This window comes from Lepidochelys kempii, chromosome 9 (assembly GCF_965140285.1).
Source record: "Lepidochelys kempii isolate rLepKem1 chromosome 9, rLepKem1.hap1, whole genome shotgun sequence".
Classification (NCBI taxonomy): Eukaryota; Metazoa; Chordata; order Testudines; family Cheloniidae; genus Lepidochelys; species Lepidochelys kempii.
In genome coordinates this window covers 23,256,370-23,280,088 of record NC_136388.1, presented here as the reverse complement: position 1 = coordinate 23,280,088, position 23,719 = coordinate 23,256,370, and the positions used below count along the sequence as shown (strand labels likewise).

The following is a 23,719-nucleotide window of genomic DNA, read 5'->3' as shown; positions in this document are numbered from 1 at the left end:
GATGCCTGCGATAAATTATTAATTTAATATTAGACACAACAATTGTGAGTGAGAATAATAATTGGTAGAGAGGGGATGGAGAAAAGGAAGATGTGGGTTATGGCAAAGTGATCTACAGTTGAGCACACGCACATTTTGATAGTATAGTTGGGTTTTTCAATTACTATTAGGGCAACAAAGAAGAAGGACTTTTGGGGTAGGGGGAGGGATAGCCCAGTGGTTTGAGCATTGGCCTGCTAAACCCAGGGTTGTGAGTTCAATCCCTGAGGAGGGATAGCCCAGTGGTTTGAGCATTGGCCTGCTAAACCCAGGGTTGTGAGTTCAATCCCTGAGGGAGCCATTTAGGGATCTGGGGCAGAAATAGGGGATTAGTCCTGCTTTGAGGAAGGGGTTGGACTAGATGACCTCCTGAGGTCCCTTCCAACCCTGATATTTATGACTCTTAAGTAGTTTGAATTAAGACCGGTAGAGGCATAGAAGAATAGAATGGGGGGAGTTTCATTCATGGAAAAAGGTACAGAGATGGAAGCAAATTGCACTGCCTCCCATCGGGCTAGAAGGGGAATGGCTTAGCCATACAAACAGCCAGTCCCCTAGGGTGTCCAGTTCACTGTGAAGGTCCAAAAAGAGTTACACATCATGTACACTGTGGCATATCATGGCAATATCTAACTTGACACCATTCTGGAGAAGGGCTCCAGATTCAACTGAAGCCAGGTCTTCTAAAAGGGGAGACCTCCCCAGAGTAACCAAATTTAGAAAGGCCTGTGCCCATTGGTCTGTCTGGGTTGATGGTAGTTTCCACAGAAAACAATACAACCTGCTGGCAATTGTATGCCAGTAATTAATAGTACCAGTAACTCTTAGAAGCAATGTCTGTTGAGAAGTTTAGAAAGGACGTGAAAGACTAGATCCTTGTATAATGCATTTGTACTTAAAATAGTTATCATCCAAGGCTGCTATGTTCTTGCCAGAGTTTCATTGCATGTAAACTTCCTGTAAGCATTACGTTCTTTTAACAATAATAATTAATGATTTTAGAAACTTTAAATGTTTACAAATTGGCTGATATTCAAACTGCAGATTCGTGGAGTTCTAGGGGATGGAAATTTCTCTCTTCTAAGCAAAAAATGTTGGTATTGTTGGATGGTTGAAATAAAGGGCCAGATCTTCAGCTGATGTAACAACAACAACAGTTATTTTGAAGTCAGTGGAGCTATGTAATTTATACCACCCGAGACTCTGGCCCATAGTTTTCAGCTGATTAGAATATACAGTAAATGTACAGGTATTGTCTCCTTTGAGGAAGAGAGTCAGGTAGGGGTACCATAGAGTACTGAAGGAATCAAAGCAACATATTTCATACATTCTGAATGAGAAGCCTAATCTTTCTAGGGTACTTTTTTCTTTTAGAAAGGAATGGAGAGTACTTGGAACAAACAGTTAATGGAACAGTATTGGCAGGACTGAAATTTGGAGAATTCTGCCATTTTTTCTCCCAATTAAGTTCTGATGGCCCTGGTTCAAGAAAGCATCCCTATTCCATTGAGGTCCATGGGATTTATGCATGTGTATAAGTCCATCCTTATTCTGGAAGTGCTTAAGCATGGTCCAAAAAAATGTTTTTTTTTTAAATAGAGCTAATAGAGTATTGCTCCCAATTCCACTCTATGCCCATGATGCAGGGTATCAAGAAGGGGGAATATGGGGAAAGGGCGGGGAGACAGTTGTCAAGGCAGGGCAAGTGAGAATTGAGGAGAATAATACTGCCACTTTTGAACCCCAGAGCACTAGTATTTTGTGCAGAAACCTACATTGTCTACGTAGCTGGAGTCATTGCCCCCAGCAGGTGTTGCTGTATAAATGCATGTTTGGTGGGAGACAGGAAGATACGTTAAACAGGAGGTCACCTCCATATTTAAAATGTGTTTATAGATGGGTGGGCTTTTAGTTATGTCTTCTACAAAAGACAAATAATAAATATTGATACACTGAAAATGAAAATCTAAATTTTGATACCTCCTAAATACTTGCTATGTCATTGCAGGCTAATGATTTTCACATGCTTTGGGAAAAAAATGTCTTCCCTAATCTTAAGTGATAATATAAGGCATGAATTTAACACTCTTCTTAGTGTCTGTCAGAATGGAAAAGCTTGGGCATAGAAGCTACTTTCCAAGTCCAATACGTGTTGCCCATTTTGAATTTCTGTGCAGGTAATGGAGATCTTTGAAAGCAGCACTTCAGCAAGCAAGATCTCCATCTTTAACAATATGAATTTTTAAGACTGTATGTTGACTTAATTACTAGAGTACTCTTCCCAAGTGAGATTTTCTGTACATAAATCACTCACAAATAGCAGCTCAACATTCTGTTGCATGCAGGTACTTCTACCTGTGAGGTGCTGAGTGGGTCATTATTAACACCAGCATCAGTCTTTTCCAAAAAAAGAGGAAGCAAAATTATAACCCAGTGATGGTCAGTTGGTTGTTATAAAACTATTTGTCTCGGCTGCTTTCCAAGACAAATATACTGTATGTGAAATAAATCTGGACTTACATTACAGAACGCTTCATTGCGTGGCTCTTCATGCTTTACTGGCAGTTATTACTGTATATTGCTTTGCAGAACATTGTGCAATCTAACTGTCAAGTATGTGTGTGTTTACAGTGTCCCTAACTTTGATTTTTTTCCCTCCCTTCAGGGAAAGGGTGAATATACAATGGAATACAGTAGATACCAGCCATGTTTACCTAGTATTCAAGAAGACCTAATTCACAAATACCTAGAAGCAACAGGACAACTTCCCGTGAAAAAGGGCAAGGCCAAGAGCTGACTTGCCTCCTCCTGAGTGTTAATTAGCAGCTTTTCACAATCTTCCGACAAACTCTTTCTCCTGCAAAGCTCTGTAACCTCAGTGACTCAACACCTCCAGGGTGAATAGATGAATTCAGACTGTATCAGGACCTAATCTTTATTAAAAGCTCCTTCCTTTATGATACATTCAGAAGTTACCTGGCGATCACGGCTGAAATGGTCACATACAAATTCCATTCATTAGCAAAAAAAATCTGTTTAATTATAATAATAATTTGTCTTTGAATTTTTTGTTTTAAAGCACTTGTATTAAAATGGTGATATGGTAATTATTTTATTTTGTTACTTGGGAAAATACAATACTATGACTATTGTGCCTCAATTTTGAATCTTCTAGGATCCCAATTCAGAAGACTAAATTTACACAGCTTGATGGGCATCAGGTGGAAGAATTCTTATCCAATAGAATGAAAATGTGTCCTTAAAGGATGTTCCCAAACAGATCCCTTTGCTTCTATAAGTCACTCATTAGCAATAAGAAAAGGAGTACTTGTGGCACCTTAGAGACTAACCAATTTATTTGAGCATGAGCTTTTGTGAGCTACAGCTCACTTCATCGGATGCATACCGTGGAAACTGCAGTAGACATTATATACACACAGAGACCATGAAACAATACCCCCTCCCACCCCATTGTCCTGCTGGTAATAGCTTATCTAAAGTGATCATCAAGTTGGGCCATTTCCAGCACAAATCCAGGTTTTCTCACCCTCTGCCCCCCCCACCCCCCCCCACACAAACTCACTCTCCTGCTGGTAATAGCCCATCCAAAGTGACCACTCTCTTCACAATGTGTATGATAATCAAGGTGGGTCATTTCCAGCACAAATCCAGGTTCTCTCACTCCCTCACCCCCCTCCAAAAACCACACACACAAACTCACTCTCCAGCTGGTAATAGCTTATCAAAAGTGACCACTCTCCCTACAATGTGCATGATAATCAAGGTGGGCCATTTCCAGCACAAATCCAAAAACTTGTGGCACCTTAGAGACTAACAAATTTATTTAAGCATAAGCTTTCGTGAGCTACAGCTTACTTCATCATAGCTCGCGAAAGCTTATGCTCTAATAAATTTGTTAGTCTCTAAGGTGCCACAAGTACTCCTTTTCTTTTTGCGGATACAGACTTAACACGGCTGCTACTCTGAAACGTTTGATTTTCACATGCACATTTGTTCATCCCTGACCACTGCAACCCCTGCTATGCTTACAACATTCTCTGCAGATTTCAAGTTAACAGGCCATGGGGTGGGGATGGGGTGTGAAGCTCAAAAGCAAGAAAGCGTTTTGGGACAATGTTCCTGGCACCTTGTTCTGGTTATCCAGACACAGAATGGAACTGTAGTGACGTGCTTTGCATTCGCATTCACAAAAAGATAGCGAAGATGGTTATTTTTAAATAACTATTGTAAACAAATACAATTTCAAGGATTTGCCAGGTGCACATAGACACAAAACAGATGCATCTAGCTCCATGCACACTAAACCTCATAGAATCAAATCCTGCTTGCCCGGCTCATGTATGTAGCTATTCTCAGCTGGAGTACTCTTGTGAATAAGATCAACTGGATTTGGCCTTTAAAAGTGCCCCACACGTTGCTTATTCCTTTGTAATCCAGTAAAATAAATGTTCTAGCAGGATCTTCCTTTGCCACAAACAGATAAACCCCCTCATAAAAGTAATAAGGATATATTTGAGAAAGTAAAAACTGGGTAATTGTCACTTATTTTCCATATATTTGTGGCCCTCATTTTGTCCTCTTATCAGAGGATCCCTTTTTTTTTTTTTAACAAATAGCTTACATAGACCCAGATTTATCAATGTAAAGGTCATAAGAGTTTCCTGAATTTAGGTCAAAAATCTCTCTACAGGAATACAGGGTGATATGGTTATTGAAGGGACTGACAAAAGCTGGTTGCTCAATACAAGTGGCTTTAGAATAACGCTCAGATAGAATTTAGGCCCTAATTCTGATCTCGCACTAGTGTTAATTGGAGAAACTCCATGTTTGTCAGTGGAATTACACCAATATAAACCTACGTGAGTGAATAAGACTCAGACCCTATAGATTTCTTGGTGGTTTGGTGGGGGAAGGATGGTGTCTTGCACAGGTTTTGTTGGATCTGTAACATGGTAACACATCCTGTATAAGGAGTTTCAGTAACAGTCCAGACCGCTCCATTGTCTTCTCTTTGGGTAGTAACCATTAGTTTGTTCAAGAATTTTGAGGGGTCACTTCTATCTTTGTATCTGTCACCAATCTCAATTTTCATGGAAAAAGAGGCAGTGCTCCTACTTTCAGTAAATGAATAGTCCATTGCATCAGGTGGGTGAATTTCAGCTGTTCATGGGTTTGTGAGGCAGCTGTCCTCTCAGGGAGCAAGAACAGAAAGGACCAAAACATTCTAACAAAGTGGCAAAGCTTTGAAAATAAATACTTTGTTGAATCTGGGCTTACTGGTTGAAATACTGTTATTTAAGTTGCCCCCCCCTCCATACAGACTGAGCTTGATGACTCTGATTAAAACATTTGACTGGGAGAATTTAGCCGAGAATTTAGACCATAGTAGTTCACCTATTGCAAGGAATTCCTTTAACTTATTATAAGTAAAAATGCTGTTTTCCTTGGTATTAAGACAATCCCAGATAGATTGGCATAGATTTAAGAGTGGGAGGTAAGGGGACACCCCAATTGCCCTAAACCTAGAACATGTGGCTTAGGGCAAGGAATTTTGAGTGAAAAACTATGAATGTTCTTACAAAAGGACTTTAATATGTTTGGGATGGGGCAAAAAGGCAGCAGTAGAAAAGACAGTCTGAGAGTACTAGCTGGGTAACTTGAAAACAGCTGTTTGCTGGAGACCTGCTGTGGGGATACATCTGTGCAAAGCTTTTTCTGTTTTGTCCATCTTTGTTCAAGGTAATAACAGGAACTCTGTGCATATTGTAAACAAAAATAGACTAGGAATGACCATCCTGGGTCTTTGGCCTCATTTTTCTTCTGAAAAATTTGTACTTCTCCAAGCAAATTGTTCCAGGCTGTCTGCACGCTGAGGAAGATGACACTACATCAGTTTTTGCTCTGTCCATATTTTTACAGTTGCCTTCCTAACCATGAGGGCTAGAAACTTTTTTTTTTTTAAATGAAAGCTTAGATAATGGAGCACAATTTTGTGTCAAGGAGTAGCTTGTGCACTAAAAATGTTGTGGTCACAGAACAGTGGAATACACCAGGTTCTTCTTCTTGGCTTATGTTTATTTTAGTTTGTGATAGAGAATGTTTTTCTCTGCCTTGCCTGTTGCTCTTTCCAGAAGTGCTGCCTAGGCTGGTCTGCAGCCTGTAATGGCCATGGATTTGGAACCAATGCCCACAATGGAGATTGCTTGGAGTTGCTGAGGATGAGGAATGAATCAGCAGTGTCATGCAAAAATAAAACACAACTTCCTCCAAATGTAATGGTATTTATTTTACTGTAGATATAAGTTAAAAGCTAACATCATATTTCTGTTCAAAAATTTAAAAAAATTAGTAGACAAATATTTTTCTTATGGAGATGGAAAATTAACACTTTTCTCAAGACTTTCATCCAAATATATTAACTTTGTTCACATTCTGAGTTACAACTAACTTAGTGAAATAAAATCAGGGGTGTGTGTGTATATATATTTATTTTATAAGAACATTTTTAGGTAGATAGATATAATGTGTGATTTCTTTCATTTAAAAAATTCTACAGAGATTTATTTTTGGTGAAGGTTGACTAGTTAAAAGGCTTCGAATTCATTGCAATACAGTTTGTGTAGAAGAGTTATCACAATACTGATTGGAACTATTAATGCAATATTTTTTTCCATTTCAAATCTTTATATAAAAGCCAACATTAATCTTTTTAAATATTTGCTGCTTTCTCATTGAAAATTCCATTAGTAGACCCAGATTCTGTTCCAGACCCTTCTCCAGATTCTGACCATTGATTCTCTGACGAGCAGAAGTACTTCACTTTCAGGGGATGACCAGGAGTCCAAATGACACGGAGGTGGCATGAAATCATTTCCTGGAGAGCAGACAAAACCAAGGTTATCTCTACATTGTCTTTTTTGTTGATGAAAAGAGATTTCAGACAATATGTGTTTTTGTACCTGTGTTGGAATTTCATGTAGTACAACCGAGTAGTCAAAGTCAATCGAATCATCTTTGGTTATCTGGATGCACACAAAAGACAACGAAGAGGGTCAACCAAAATGAGACTAATGTTCAGAAGCAATTCTTCCCGGTTCCATTAGTACGGCCAGTTAGATATTTAATACATGCTGTAGCTTTCTGATTCATTGTGTGGGCTTTTTCATTGTGTGGGCATTGTGTGGGCTATGGATGGACTCTCCTTCATCTCAAGCTCTGAACTAAGGAACACACCCAACAGGATCTGTGTGTTTTCCCATCACTTCCTGTGCCCCCTCCTAGACCAGCATATAACACACACCTAAGCAAAAGCATAACCCTCCTTGAGACTTTCAGCCTTGCCCTTTCTTCCTCTCATATAGTAGGGGATATCCTACTGTCCTCTCCCTTGAGCCCCAGACTCGTCACCTTCCCAAAGCAGTGGGGCTGCACCATCCCTGAGATCTATCCAGCTCAAAGATCCATTGTTCTTGAGTTATCTCTAGGAAGGTTTTTCTTTACTAGCAAATTAGGTCATGATGAAATATGACATTGAGAGTTGTGGTAAAAACATGATGTAAAACGTAGCTCTTTGTTTACCCATGAATAGTTGACATGATGCTAAACATGACTTGTCATAAGAACATAATGGCCATACTAGGTCAGAGCAATAGTCCATCTAGCCCAGAATCCTGTCCTCTGACAGTGGCCAATGCCTGGTGCTTCAGAGGGAATGAACAGAACAGGCAAACATCGAGTGATCCATCCCGTTACCCACTCGCAGCTTCTGGCAGTCAGAGGCTTGGGACACCCAGAGTGAGGGGTTGCATCCCTGACCATCTTGGCTAATAGCTGTTGATGGACCTATCATCCATGAACTTATTTACTTCTCTTTTGAACACCATTATAGTTTTGGCCTTCACTACATCCACTGGCAATGAGTTCCACAGGTTGACTGTGTTGTGTAAATAAATACTTCCTTTGGTTTGTTTTAAACCTGCTGCCTATTAATTTCATTGGGTGACCCCTGGTTCATGTGTTTATGTGAAGGAGTAAATAACACTTCCTTATTCACTTTAGCTAAGCCAATCATGATTTTATAGACCTGTCATATCCCCCTTAATTGTCTCTTTTCCAAGTTGACTAGATCCAGTATTTTTAATCTCTTGTCATACGGAAGCTGTTCCATACACTTAATAATTTTTGTTGCCCTTCTCTGTATCTTTTCCAATTCTAATATATCTCTTTTAAGATGGGGCAACCATAATTGTATGCAGTATTCAAGGCATACCATGGATTTATATAATGGAATTATGATATTTTCTGTTTCATTATCTATCCTTTTCCTAATGGTTCCAAACATTCTGTTAGCCTTTTTGACTGCTGCTGCTCGTTCAGCTGATGTTTTCAGAGGACTATCCACAACTCCAAGATCTATTTCTTGAGTGGCAAAAGCTAATTTAGATCCCATCTTGTGAGATCCTCTTGTAACTCTTCACAGTCTGCTCTGGACTTAACTATCATGAGTAATTTTGTATGTTCTGCAAATTTTGCCAGCTCACTGTTTACCCCTTTTTCCACATCAGTTATGAATATATTGAACAGCACTGGCCCAGTACAGATCCCTGGGGGACAGTACTATTTACCTCTCCCCATTCTGAAAACTGAACATTTATTCCTGCCCTTTGTTTCCTGTCTTTTAATCAGTTAACAGTCCATGAGAGGACCTTTCCTCTTATCCCATGACTGCTTACCTTGCTTAAGAGCCTTTAGTGAGGGACCTTGTCAAAGGCTTTGTGAAAGTCCAAGTACACTGTATTCACTGGGTCACTCTTGTCCACATGTTTATTGACCCTCTCAAAGACTCCAAATAGATTGGTGAGGCATGATTTCCCTTTACAAAAGCTGTGTTGACTTCTCCCCAATAAATGTGTCTGATAATTCTGTTCTTTACTATAGTATCAACCAATTTGCCTGGTACTGGAGTTAGGCTTGCTGTTCTGTAATTGCCAGGATTGCCTCTGGAGCTGCAGGCACCAAGTACCACCTGTTGAAATGGCTAACTATGGCCATAGATGCTGAAGGGTATGTCTCCACTGGAGAGTTAACTTGGGGTTTGCTGCTAACTCCCCTCCATCCACACACAAAACCCTCTCACCCAAGTGTGGTGGTGTGTTTTCAGCCTGAGCTAGCTGTCCCTGCTGGGGCTGTCGGTTAAAGCTCAGATGCTGCTTTCACTTGAGCTGGTAACTCACTTTGAAATGATGACATCAGCTAAATCACTCCAATGCTGATGGTCCTCCAGTGCGCTCCCACAATTTCTCCCATGTAACCAGAAGGAATGACAGTTTCTCCCACAATTCACTGGGAAAGAACCACGGCAGCTCATCTTACTTCAGCACAAAGAACCATGGCATGTGCCCCAAGAACTCCTAGTGATATACATGGCGGAGTGCAGCACCACTGAGGACACAGTAACTTGGATATGGCTTTGCAGTTTGGCTGATCACACCTGGGCTAGGTGAACCCAAGATGCTCAGAGCTGGATGCTGCTCATCTGAATTAACTTGGCAATAAAGACTTACTCCAGGTTCAAGAATTCTACCTCATCAACCACTGGAGGGTGCCACTGAAAAAGGGATCTTTCATCTTCCCATAGTTAGGGAAGCCTTCCCATAGCCTTTTCTTCTGAAAATCTGACCCTAAACACCCAGGACCAAAAACTAAACACATTGTGCATATTGATCATAGAAATTAGAGATGGAAAAAACCTATTAGATCACAGATTCCATACCCTCCAGATACAAGATATAGTCCCCTGAGAGAGGGCAGGTCAAATATTCAACTGGCATTATACTTAAGCTTAGCTAAAAGGCCAAAAGACAACTGGAATGAGTTAGTATAAAGTCAGCATATTACAGTAACACGGGGTCAAATCCTCACTCTCATGTTTAGTCTTACGGAAATCAATGGAGGTATTTGCATAAGTAAGGCAAGCAGGATTTGGCTCACACTTTGTACTAACATTTTTTGCATAAATTCTTGGACAAAATAAGTCATTTTTGATTGAAATACTTTCACTTCGGATACTGAGAACTTGTATGAATCTGATATTTGATAGTGTTTAGGAGCTGCTGATTGTTGGTTTATTATGTATTGCTTATTGTGAGATGATGTGTTAACCTTGTAATGCAGATTTAATTTCAGCTTCACTTACCCATTGCTTCACATTCTTGACTTGTGCCATGAAATAGCCTAAGTTCTCTGTTGACTTTTCCCACATTAGGTAGCTGCTGCCAGCAACTGCCAAAGCCCACGCTGGCTCCAAGGCTGGTTCAATATTTCCATAGCTATCTGAGAGGGGAAGTAAAAGACAGTGATGTAAAAATAATTCTGCTTTTACATCAGACACACCGGAAACCACTTTTGCACTGACATTGGATTATTCCCAGGAAGTAACTGTTTCCCCGAAGTCTGTTTTGCAATATTGAATGGAGAGGGTAATGAACTGATAATAAGCTTCTTCTAATTATAGAAATACAAAAGCATGGGCTGACCCTGGTGGAGTTGAGTTTAGCAAGCAACATTATCCACTGGGTCCCCACAGTGTAGAGTGAAATGGGAAACCCAGTCTCCATGATGACAGAGTTAGGATGAGCCTATCCAGAGTGGGTAAATAACTGAGGCACGTCATCACTCTATTTCCAGTATACAAATATTCTACTAGTCAGTCCCCTATGTGCCTCCTCTCAGTTGAGGGAACACCAGTGGCCTCAGAGACACTTGTTAATACTCTATGACTTCCCTAAAAGCAGCGAAAGAGTGGGTCTTTCATTGCAGAATTTTGCACAGAATTATGTCGTCGAATCGGACAGATATCTCTAGTCCATCATGTTGTCTTCATCCTGCAAAGCCCCAGCAAATTTTTTCAGAAATCTTCTGGAATGTTGGCCCCTTTTTAAAATCTCTTTGTTTTAAAGCTGCTATTGTTAAAATAAATATCTTTAAAAGAAGTTTGTGCATATTTGCTTGATTTTTGTAGTGGTTACAAAAACTGTTTAGCACAAAAATTTAAAATAATGACTGAAAGGGAATGTACCGGGAATATCATTTCCAATGAGTGGTTTGGTTTGTTGCCTCATTTTTTTGTAAAAGCTGTAGTCATCTTCTCGGGTTTGCTTCTGATCTTTGGTATATGTGCAGTTTATATTAACGGCAGGTCGAGGTTTCCTCTTCAGGTAGAACACTGTAGCAAGGCAAGTCCCAACGTTTTGCTAAAAACATAAATATCAAAGCTATTATCTTTCACTCCATGTCTTTATGTGCATGCATCATGTTTTCAAAACAAAACAAAAAAACTCCATTGTGTTAATCTCTGAGGCAAAGCATATACGGTCGGCATGTTATGTGAAACTATATAGGATTTGTATAGGGTTAGGAGGATTGGGGCAAAACACCTATGATTGATCAGTTATTGCTTTTGCATCTCTTGAAGTAAACTGTGTTCAGAAAAAATACAATCAGACCTGTCCTGAGCAACAGACAGAAATTAGTTGCTTAATAGAGCTGGTCTTCTAGTACAGGGGAGCAGAGCTGTCCACGGTACCCTTGGGGATACTTTGGGATCGTCTCTCTCAGAACAGGAGATTAACTGATAAGAGAGGTCTTTTGGACAGGTTTTTCCTGTATCATAAACATGGCCTTTATTCAGAGAAGAGCCAGGGATTCATTTTAAAAATCATTCTGTATGGTGTAGATCTGCCTGTAATGGAATCCCAGATGCATATGGTGAAATCAGTAATGAGAAGTCCCCAGTGGAGTGCAAGTGCAGTGAGGGTTATAATTTCAACAAATTCATCAAGTACGTATTCAGATTTTGGAGCGTGGACACCACAGGAGATACATTTGGATAATGAGGGCCATACTGTGCCATTGATTTTGACATCAATAGGAAGTTTGACTTAAAAGTTTGATGGGACAATATAGCTCCAGGTCAGGATTATCCTCCTCAGGCATTGAGGCAAATAAACCCTATGAAGGGTCCACTCACAAAAGCATTGAAATGAGCTGTATTTTTAGGGGTAAGTATTGTACTTTGTGTAGGAAGGACCATCTTACATTACAAACTTACGCTGCTTTTGTAGTCTTCTGTAGTGAACTGCAGGTAGTACTTATGTCCAATTCCTGGGATAGTCTAGAAGTGAGAGAAACAAGATCTTTATAAAAGGGGAAGTTCAGATTGTATTTTAGCACAGATTGTTCTGGTTGCGAAGGTAGGTCATCATTAAAATATTTACTGGTTATTGCTAAATACTGTATTCAGGTGATAGCACGGAAACCCATGCTGTGGCTTACCCTTGTATCCCTAGGGAACTACAATACGTTATTATGGACAAGACAGCGATGCATTATTAGAGGCGGTGTCTGGGGTCACTTTTGCCTTGCTTTGGCTGTCCAATCTGAAATTAAAGATCGCATGGTACTACTTGAAATGATGAGGGGATAACCTGAGTGCCCTAATGACTATTTCTGCTCTTATTAAAACCAGTTTTATAATGTCCATGCTACGAATAAGCACACAGGACCTGATCCAGCTCCCAGTAATGGAAATAGAAAGATTCACATTGACTTCAATAGCAGCAGCAGCTGATCCATAAATGGCTGTTTTATTTGCTTACACAATAACTACTATGCTAAACTCTTTAAGAGATTTAGATATAAAGCATTACAGAGAAAGGCACCGTCTACATTACTAACACCAATGCCCAGACACTGCTCATAAGACCAGAGGTGAGCTGGAGCCGGTTCGCACCAGTTTGCTAGGACCGGTTGTTAAATTTAGAAGCCCTTTTAGAACCGGTTGTTCCGCAAGGGTCAACCGGTTCTAAAAGGGCTTCTAAATTTAACCAGCCAAAAGTGGCGCCTTAGGCACCAACTCCACGGGTGCTCCAGCCCTGGAGCACCCAAGGGGAAAATTTAGTGGGTGCAGAGCACCACTGGCAGCTCCCCGCCCGGCCCCAGCTCACCTCACCTCCACTCCGCCTCCTCTCCTGAACGCGCCGCCCCGCTCTGCTTCTCTGCCCCCCACCAGGCTTACCGCGAATCAGCTGTTCGCGCGGGCAGCCAGGGCGGGCTGAGAAGCAAGCCGTGGCTTCCCACTCAGGCCCAGGGAGGCGGAGGTGAGCTGGGAAGGGGGGGACACGAGGAGGGCCGTCCGCGCCGCAGCAGGTAACCGGGGGAGTGGGGGAGGGGGGCGGAGCAGGGGAACCGCTCCCCGCCCCAGCTCACCTCCGCCACCCTCAGCCTGAGCAGGAAGCTGCAGCTTGCTTCTCAGTCCGCCCTGGCTTCCCGCTGAACAGCTGATTCGCGGGAAGCCAGGGGAGGGGGCGGAGAAGCAGAGTGGGGCGGTGGGTTCAGGGGAGGAGACGGAGGTGAGCTGGGGCCGAGTGCGGGGCTGGGGCTGCCGGTGGGTGCTCTGCACCCACCAAATTTTCCCCGTGGAGTCGGCGCCTAAGGCGCCACTTTTGATGTGATCAGTGGGGGGAGTGGCCGCTCCCTCTGCTCCCCCCCAAGCTATGCTCCCCCGCCCCTAGGAGCCAGAGGGACCTGCTGGATGCTTCCTGGGAGCTGCCCCAGGTAAGCACTGCTGGGACTCCCCCTGGCAGGTGCCTCTGGCTCTTAGGGGTGGGGTGGGTACCCACTACGGTGGCCCATGAGACCCTCCTGCCTGGTTCTGGGGGCAGACGGGGAGGGGGGTGGATGGGGCAGGGGCTGTGGGGGGGGCTCAAGGAACACGGGGGGGGTTGGATGGGGCAGGAGTCCCGGGGGGCGGAGGTGGGCAACAACCCCCTTGTGGGGTGAGGTGGGAACCCGTTGTTAAGATTTTGGCAGCTCATCACTGCATAAGACCCATTTTTATTTAAACATGGAGCTTGAACTAGCTTGGCTTTACCACCAGTTGAAAGGGGTGTAATTTGGTGCATATATTTTTAGAAAGATGTTTGATTCTCCCTCCGTGCTTCAGAAATTCAGTTATGCCCCATTTCTACTTGAAGCAAAACTGTGCCAACTGAGCCAGCTTTAAAAATCAGCATAGTGTGAAACTAAATTCTGCTGTTCTTTCTCCATTCAATTTGTTCAACCTATCAAAACCAAAACTTAATAGTAGCACCACTTCTACTATGAAAATAGGTTCTATTTTAGTCCCAGCTATGAGCAATGGAAACCAGATGCAGTCAGGGGAGCACAAATATGTATATGCATTTGTTACAGAACAATACAAATTGCTACTAAGGATCCTATCCGGCCCAAAGACATCTATGCAGCTTCAAGTCTACAAAGGCCCTGGCAGTCTGCAAATGTTTCTGCTAACCTACAGTCATTGACTCTGCTGCTTATTCTGAAGGGCCATGGAAACCAATTTCAACTTTGTGTCTGCCTTTGTCTGTTCTATTCCCAGGCCACAGTCATACATGGTCGCTGCATTCCCAATGACCTAGAAACCAGGTGAGTTCTTCCTCGGCTGACTTTCAGATGGATCTCTGTCAGGAAGAAGTGATGATTAGGGCCCACTGGACAGAAGATTCTTCCCTTCTCATTATACTGAATGCCAAATTAGTGTGAGTCCACTCTGAATTATAATCAATTATTACTGAGGATGCTGTGATCACAGAGTAGCAAAGTAGAGTGTGCAAAGACTACTTCCGTCACTTTATCAGAAATAATGTTCTCTAAAAATGTAACCCAGACTTCCATTTGATTATGGTTTTTCATGTGATAGATAAGTAAAAAGGACATGTTTGACAAAGAGAAAAGCAGAAACCTTCCAAAACAACTGTTAGATATGGACATCAGGCTGATTCACATTGAAAGTGTATACAGCCTAAGAGCTGTCTTTGCAGCAGTCCTGCGAAGACTGTGTATGTACTTAACTTTATGCACCCACCAGTAGTCTCTTTGACATCAATCGGGTTCTGCTCATGATGCATAAGATTAAGCACATGTATAAGTCTTTGCAGGATCTGGGCCTTAGAAAGGTGATGAAGAAAGATGCAAGTATGTCCATGAATCATTCTGCCTGGCTGTGTGTAGTCTCCAAAATTAATTCAGAGTGTGTATCATGTAGCTTATATATTTTACTGAAAAGTTAGAAAAAACAAAACATTGGTCTGAAGATGGTATGGGAGTACAATACTGGGCACAGCATTCCATCCCAAAATTTGGAGCTTAGATTAAGGAATGTTCTAAAGCCAGGGTAGTACAGATTAAGATTCTGTTCTGAAGAGGCTGATAGTCTAGATTCAAAAGAATGAAACTCACATCTTCAGATCAGTGCTGGAAAGACTAGGTGGAGTTTTTAAACATAGGCTACAGGGGTTCCCTTAATGACATAAAGTTTAGATGTCTGTCATGTTGCACACTGATTTACAAGTGAAGACTGAAGCTGTCATCCCTGAAGATGCTAGCAGGTAAGAGACTCTCACATCTCATCAGAAGTTTCAGTTCCTAAAAGCTATGACTGAAACAAAAAAGATTCAATTCTTGCTGAGCGGAAATAACCGATGGTACCACAGTTACCACACAGGTTCAGGAGACTTTTGAAAACTGGAAAATTTGAGCACAGAGGAGCTGGAATAATTTGTAAAGTGGGGGTGCTGAAAGCCAATGAACCAAACTGTGAACCCTGTATATGATGGAAATCACTTCAAGCCAGGGGGCGCTACAGCGCCCCTATTTCCATCACCTATGTCTGAGCGTACACATTTGAAATTGTGGCATTTTCAGATCTGCAAATCTTGTCACCGTTGTTTAACATTGCAGTCCTTCATGATGATGATTGCTGACTGAAATGGTTCAGTAAGATTCCTCAGTGGATCTTTACAGAAACACTTCAACTAACAAGCTCTAATTCTGATGTGGTCTGCTTAACCACAGAATATCCTGGGACAAAGTGCACTCAAGTTGCACAGAAACAAATATTTTAGGGTCAGATTCTGAAAAACGCTATCATGAATAGTCCCATTGTACCACTCAAAGTAGTAAGTACTAAGCCTGGTAATAAGTATTTGCAGGATCTGCTCCTTCCTTTGCTAGTTAATCACTTATCCTCCCACCAACTTTTGTCTTTTTCATTTTTTGCAAGCAGGGAGTTTGAATGGTTTGGGAGCTAGTGAACATATACAGGTAAAGGGTGTTTACAAATTAGTTATCTGTTGAAGTCTTGCTTATAAATTAATATTTTGCATCAGTTAAATGGCTGGCATGTTTGCACATTTTTCTTTGATAAAATCAATTATAAGACAATCAAACCAAATGAATCTATTTGGATGTTGTCATACAGATTTTCCCTTAAGGGGTTGTCTATATTGCAGTGCCTAATTATTTTATTTGAGAGTGCTAGTTGTTTACCAAATGTGTGTGTTTAAATGTAAAGGTAAATTACTGTATGATAGCAAAAATTACTACAATTTGTTAATCTTATATTTGTTTTGCATGTGATCCTCCCCAAGTGAACAGTGAAAAGAATTCTGGCTTTTTGTACAGTGTTAGAGGTTAGAACCTTGAGCAGGTGTGCACATATTTTACTTATCCAAACTTGGCTCTCCTTACACACACACACTTTTTTTTCTCCAGGCAGCTATTACTATCAAATGTTTGTAAAAGTTTACTAGGAGAGCAAAGCTGTGGGTCTGGCATCTGCACTATGTATATACATGTGGTTATATATTTCAGATAAGAGGCGACAGTGGATTAGCCACTTACACAACTTTAAAATAGCTTGTTTGGCCTCAGAGGGCAGGGAGACTGAATGTTGACCCTCATAATCTGCTTTTCTTTTCTTTTTCCCTTCCACTTTGAGCCCTAGCTAACAATGTGTTGTCCTTTTGATCTACTCAACCATCAAGTCAAAATGACAAAGGCTATTAAATGAACAGGCATTCTTAGTATAGTAACAAAGTAGCTGCCTGGAGTTTTATGAGCGACTTACGAAGGTGTTATAAGTGTTTGTGGCATAGAAACCAAGACCCAGTATTGGGAGGGATTGAGCACCCTGTGGGAGGCACTCAGCACTAAGGAGAGATGGGCCCTATGTCAGCTTGCAATTTAGCCTTAAAGGGACACAGGGAATTATTTCCATATATTGCCATAGCAGAAAAAATATTTTAGGGTCCTGTGTTAACACAGTTAACATGAAATAATTACCACCAAGGGGATTATAATACTTTTAAAATAGAAGAAATAGGGGTTTGAGACTGCCATTGACAGTGAGTGGGGGGGACTTCTGAACCCTTGGGGAGCCTCGTTAAAGTCACTGCAGCCTTGCACAGATGCAGCAGTCTGCCTGCATGCTTTGAGGCTTAAAATACTTGCAGTAGCCACTATGTAGCTAATCCAAAACTTCCCTATCAGAAATGTCCTAAGTCATATAATAAATGCTGTGTTTTTCCTTCCACGATGCTTATCCTTAATGGTGGCCTCATCCCTTTCTGTCTCTTGAGAAACATTTTCATTGTATTATTATTACTGAGATAACTTTAAGTATGACAAACAAATTCCATGACAAAAACTGCAGTAGTTTCATTTTACTTGTTTAAAATAAATATTAATGAAAGAAATAAAATCTATCATAATTTTGTATATATCTGTTATCATGTAAATATAGAATTATATGCTTCTTTGAAATGGATGTAATCTCTTTATTTGTAACTATGCCATCTGGTACATGGGTTTTTAGAAAATTTTCAAGGGTGAGCTGCAAAGCTAAAGTACAAACTGACTTAAGTAAAGAAAGATGTGTTGAAAGATTTCCCTATCAACACAATGGGGGCAGCATCTGGCACAGAAATAAGTTTTTATTTAACTAGCCTTTTTAAAATTCTTCCTTTCCTGCCTTCTATGAAAAGATTTTCACTGTCTTCACTTTCACTCTCACTTCAAGGTTAGCAGATGATATCCCAGAATGCATTATTACATGACCCCAAGTCCATGGGTCTAAATGAGACCTCCAGGATATAGGACATCAAACAATGTATGCTGGGTTATTGTCAGCCAACCAGGAAGTCTCTGGAGGATTTCAGAAGAGGAAAGAAAATAATTTAACGGTTTATGTTGACATTTCTCTGCTGAATGTCTGGGCTGACGGATACCTAGCTTATTGTTGGGATAAACTTCATCCAACTTCCATGATAGATTTTCAGTTCTCAGTATACTAGAATAGCTGCTTTAGAAAGGTTCTAGACAGGATTGCCAAGTATCATGCACCTTGTGTGACAGACATACATCTACCAGCCCTGTCATTATCCCTGCAAACTAACTGAGATGTCAAGTGTCCTGCTGGGCTGTGTGGGGATAGCCAGCAACTGTTACTCCTGGCTCTGTCACGCTGCTCCCATGGCTGACTCCCCGCTGGGAAGGAGCAGCCAGCAATAATGGCAGCAGCAACTATGGGAACAGAAGGTGAAAGGGGCATAATACTGGCCCCAGGTTTCCCCCAATCTTTGCACTGACTTCAGTGGGTTCTGGATCAGGCCCAGACTTAATTAAAACAAAGTATCAGTCATACACAATGATCATCATTCTTATAATTGTAAGAAAATTAAAAAATACTTGTTCTTCTCGGGCCAGGAAATGTATGTTTCTTTGTAGCCCCTAAAGAGTTAACTTTTCTTCCGTTGTCTTTCATTTAAAGATTTCTAACATAGGCAATTATACTGTTCAGCATCCTGATACATTTCTGGAGAGACAGCTCAACCCTTAGAACTTAGAACGCTCTAATAATGCATGTTTCAGAGTAACAGCCGTGTTAGTCTGTATTCGCAAAAAGAAAAGGAGTACTTGTGGCACCTTAGAGACTAACCAATTTATTTGAGCATGAGCTTTCATGACACTGGAATCTGAGCAAGTGCTACAGCTTGGTCAAAAGATTAGGAAGTTTTACCTTTGTTGTCAGTTTCTCTTTTCCCATTCAAATACAACTTTTTAAAATTATGGGGCGGGGCTGGAATCTAATCATAGGTTTTATAAAACTTTTTTTCTACTATATTTTGGACATAAACTACTTAAGTGTTTGTTTAAGCCAGGAGCACAAAATGAAATAGAGATAAGATTTCAAGGTTTTTAAGTAGGAAATCAATTAATTCATAACATACACTTAGTGTATCCATATCAAATTCTGTTACAAATATTGCTATCAAAAGAAGCAGGGAGGTCATTTAACTAAGTGTATTAGAATGTATTAGCCCTGTTTACATGTCTCCTTATTAATTTGCTTTTCTCTGGACAGGTGGGCTAGAGAGATTCTCTGTAAAATCCACTCAAAGCTGCTTCTGCGTGTCAGTGTTTTTGGGTATTGCTTCAGTGTTGTACGTGATATGGTGGATTGTGAGGGCAGAATTTTAAACCTGAAGTGATTCAGGCTGTGGCCAGCCTCTAGGAAGGAAAAGATGACCCACCGAGGGGAATGAAACATACCTGTGTTTGCAAAGCACTGGTTTCTCTCAACATAGTGGCCTCAGACCAAACTTTGTCAATTTCAAAACCTTGCTTTTGACAGAGTCCCAGAGCTGGAACCTTTAACCTGTCTGCATGCTCTCTTAGGCCTGTCTGTTTTATGATTGGCAACTAAGAAACAGCATCAAGAGGTAAAAATGTAAGGCACATAGGACGGTTAGTGTTTTGAGCTATATGGTAGCTTGAGGATTGTCCCAGCCTATTTACAAAGTCTTGAAAGCTGCCAAGAACCAGCACCAATTTAATTTCAGATGATCTAAAATCCTACCACATACCCACCCCTTGACTTTAGATTTCTTTCAAGGCACAAACGTGTTACACTGAAGAGTCACTCTGCTCGCCTTCCACTAGCTTTAAGCATAGGACTTTCGTTGTGTGCAAAATGTCATTTTATGTATGTTCCAGAAGAGGCTGACACCAAGGTAATATCTATGTAACATAAATGAAGAAATAAGAGCTAAGGCTGGAAGCACTGACCTAGATTTCTTGGTTAGCCCATAACACGCTAGAATGTAAAAGCACGCCCAGGGGCTATGCCCATTTCTATCAGACACCATTGATTTCAGTACGATCAATGGCCATAGGGCAATAGGTGTTCTCCTTTGTTGCACCTTTTATTCTCTTACAGGACACTGAAATTGTTCATTTAATCCAAAATGTAATCTAAACTCTACAAGTTTAAGGAAGTAGATGATTTCTTTCTTGCAGTCATAGCAAAAGATACTATAATCACATATACACTGTAAACCCTTTCTGCCAGTGCAGTTACTCATTTGGCAGCCTTAGTATTCTATGTTTGCAAGATGAAGATTGAACACAAGAGGCCATTGTACTTTCCAGCAGAAAATTCTTTGGAAACATGGAGTTTGGAAGCAGTTTAGGTTTTTTTTTTTTGTTAAAAATTAAGCGTTAGCATAAAAATTAGCATGAGGTTTGCTAAATCTGAAGAGAATTCACAGTTGCCGTGACAAATAGACTATTTCACTAGGGACCAGGGCATTTCAAGAGCTGTTTTAATGTTAATGAAGTGTGTAGTAGACTGCCTGCCTTTGTTTTTATGGGCTGGTTTGGTCGCAGAGAGTTGATGAATAGTTTAACTCTGTATGCACTGGCTGCTGAAGTGCTTCTAGACATATTCAGGGGCTAGCACTGACCATTTGGGAAACGGCTGCTATTCTAGCAGCTTGCTCAGGAGCCCGTGGCCAGGAGTGTAATTCGTAATTTATTAGAAAATTTGCTGCTTGGAAGTACCAGTGGGCACATTGAGGGGGGTTTATTGGTCCCTCTCACAACCCTTCTTTCACCTTTCCTTTGGAAGTGGTTCCTCCAGCCCTCCTGTCTCCCTTTGCTTGTCTCCTTTACACCATCCAGCCCCTGACACACAAGAATACTAAATCCAAGTCCTTCTCCATCGTCTCCCTATGAAAACCGCTGAGGTGTCAGGGTCTGAAATGTGTGCATTGTGCTATTTGCAAGTGGGCTCAGTGTATTACTCTTTGCTGTGTGCATTATCCCAGTACCACACACTCGGTGCAATGCCTTTTTCTCTGTGCATTATCCAGGGAACAAGTGGGCTACTGGCATGGCCTTTTGCTCTGTGTGTTACCCTGAGCACCAGCAAACTCTGTGTAATACCCTTTGCTCGGTGTGTTACCAGGGAACAAGTGGGCTCCAGAGTTGGGCATTGCCCTTTGCTCTGTGCGTTGCCCAGGCACCAGCAGGCTCCAGGCACTGCCCTTTGCTCGGTGTGGTATGCGGGCTCGGTGCAGTACCCAGGCACTCCCTGGGTCAGGGCTCTGCCTTTTGCTCAGTGCAGTACCCGGGCTCCGGCATTGCCCTTTGCTCGGTGCGGCACCCGAGCACCAGCGGGCTCGGGGCATTGCCCTTTGCTCGGTGCGGCACCCGGGCACCAGCGGGCTCGGGGCATTGCCCCTTGCTCGGTGCGGCACCCGGGCACCAGCGGGCTCGGGGCATTGCCCCTTGCTCGGTGCGGCACCCGGGCACCAGCGGGCTCGGGGCATTGCCCCTTGCTCGGTGCGGCACCCGGGCACCAGCGGGCTCGGGGCATTGCCCCTTGCTCGGTGCGGCACCCGGGCACCAGCGGGCTCGGGGCATTGCCCCTTGCTCGGTGCGGCACCCGGGCACCAGCGGGCTCTGGCATTGCCCTTTGCTCGGAGCGGCACCCGGGCACCAGCGGGCTCGGGGCATTGCCCTTTGCTCGGAGCGGCACCCGGGCACCAGCGGGCTCGGGGCATTGCCCTTTGCTCGGTGCGGCACCCGGGCACCAGCGGGCTCCAGCATTGCCCCTTGCTCGGTGCAGCACCCGGGCACCAGTGGGCTCTGGCATTGCCCTTTGTTCTGTGCGGTACCCAGGCACCAGCGGGCTCGGGGCATTGCCCTTTGCTCTGTGCGGCACCCGGGCACCAGCGGGCTCGGGGCATTGCCCTTTGCTCCGGGCGGTACCTGGATACTCCCCGGCTCGGGGCTCTGCCCTTTGTTCTGTGCAGTACCCAGGCACCAGCGGGCTCGGGGCATTGCCCTTTGCTCTGTGCGGCACCCGGGCACCAGCGGGCTCGGGGCATTGCCCTTTGCTCCGGGCGGTACCTGGATACTCCCCGGCTCGGGGCTCTGCCCTTTGTTCTGTGCAGTACCCAGGCACCAGCGGGCTCCAGCATTGCCCTTTGCTCGGTGCGGCACCCGGGCACCAGCGGGCTCGGGGCATTGCCCTTTGCTCCGGGCGGTACCTGGATACTCCCCGGCTCGGGGCTCTGCCCTTTGTTCTGTGCAGTACCCAGGCACCAGCGGGCTCCAGCATTGCCCTTTGCTCGGTGCGGCACCCGGGCACCAGCGGGCTCGGGGCATTGCCCTTTGCTCCGGGCGGTACCTGGATACTCCCCGGCTCGGGGCTCTGCCCTTTGTTCTGTGCAGTACCCAGGCACCAGCGGGCTCCAGCATTGCCCTTTGCTCGGTGCGGTACCCAGGGAACAAGAGGGCTCGGGGCATTGCCCTTTGCTCCGGGCGGTACCTGGATACTCCCCGGCTCGGGGCTCTGCCCTTTGTTCTGTGCAGTACCCAGGCACCAGCGGGCTCCAGCATTGCCCTTTGCTCGGTGCGGTACCCAGGGAACAAGAGGGCTCGGGGCTCTGCCCTGTGCTCGGTGCGGTACCCGGGCACTCCCCAGCTCGGGGCTCTGCCCTGTGCTCGGTGCGGTACCCGGGCACTTCCCAGCTCGGGGCTCTGCCCTGTGCTCGGTGCGGTACCCGGGCACTTCCCAGCTCGGGGCTCTGCCCTGTGCTCGGTGCGGTACCCGGGCACTCCCCAGCTCGGGGCTCTGCCCTGTGCTCGGTGCGGTACCCGAACGCTGCGCTTTGCTCGGTGCGGTACCCGACGCTCCCCGGCTCGGCGCGCCGCGCTGCCGGCCGTCCCTTACCTTGAGCGTGGCTTTCCGGACCTGTCCCAGCGCCCGCAGCGCGCTGGGCGACCCCAGGCGGTAGTTGAGATAGTGCAGCGCCACCCGGGCCGCCTGCCCGGCCAGGCGGTTGGAGACTTGCAGCTCTCCGTCTGCCCGGGGCGGCGAGGGGCCCTCACCCCACGCCAGAGGCAGCAGGAGCAGGAGCAGAAGGGGGCCGAGCCGGGCTGCGCTTCGCCGCTGCATGCTCAGCGATGCCGGCTGCTCGAGGTGCTGCGCGTCCAGAAGCTGCTCCGCACTGAGCCCGCAAGCGCCAGTACAAATAGTGAGGGTAGGGCCGGCTCCCCGCCCCTCCTGCCCCGGCTGTCAGTGCCGGGAAGTGCTCGAGCACCACCAAGGAGGCTCCGTCCAGTCTCCGGTGGCGACTTCTTGCCTTCCCCTTTTCCCGCCCCCGGCCTCCCTCCCTTTCCTTCCCTCCTGCCCGAGCTCCTTCCTTGAGTCCTCCCGCCTGTCCCTCTCTCCTTGCCCCCAGAACCTTTCTCCTTCCCCCCTTCACCTTAACCCCTTCCCCTGTTTCTTGCCTCTTCTCTGTCTCTCCTCCAACCCTCCCTCCTTTTCTCTCCTCCCTGCCTTCTGCCTCTCATTCTTCCCCCTTTCCTTCCTCTGCTCAGCCTTCACCCCCAGAGCGCCCAGCCTGCTTGGGAGGGAGGCAGATCTCAACTCGCCCAGTTTGCACTCCCAAAGGCTTTCAGGTGCTGGGAG

General features: G+C 44.1%; 2 protein-coding genes across 3 annotated transcripts in view; one reads left to right on the top strand and one right to left on the bottom strand.

Annotated features, from left to right (window-relative positions):
- Positions 1-3,170, top strand: part of GFM1 (G elongation factor mitochondrial 1) — a 41,600-nt gene extending 38,430 nt beyond the window's left edge. For both annotated transcript variants that reach the window (XM_073359551.1, XM_073359553.2), the window contains exon 18: positions 2,705-3,170. In XM_073359551.1, the coding sequence (XP_073215652.1) occupies positions 2,705-2,836 (132 nt within the window). In that variant the 3' untranslated portion in view covers positions 2,837-3,170. The remainder of the gene's footprint in view (positions 1-2,704) is intronic.
- A 3,158-nt stretch (positions 3,171-6,328) lies between these two features.
- Positions 6,329-23,365, bottom strand: RARRES1 (retinoic acid receptor responder 1). Its single transcript, XM_073359554.1, has 6 exons — positions 22,979-23,365; positions 12,170-12,232; positions 11,138-11,312; positions 10,256-10,392; positions 7,020-7,082; positions 6,329-6,934 (listed from the first exon to the last, which is right to left on the bottom strand). The coding sequence occupies exons 1-6, from the start codon at positions 23,201-23,203 to the stop codon at positions 6,770-6,772; spliced, it is 828 nt and encodes a 275-aa protein (XP_073215655.1). The 5' UTR covers positions 23,204-23,365; the 3' UTR covers positions 6,329-6,769.
- Positions 23,366-23,719: the final 354 nt, after the last annotated feature.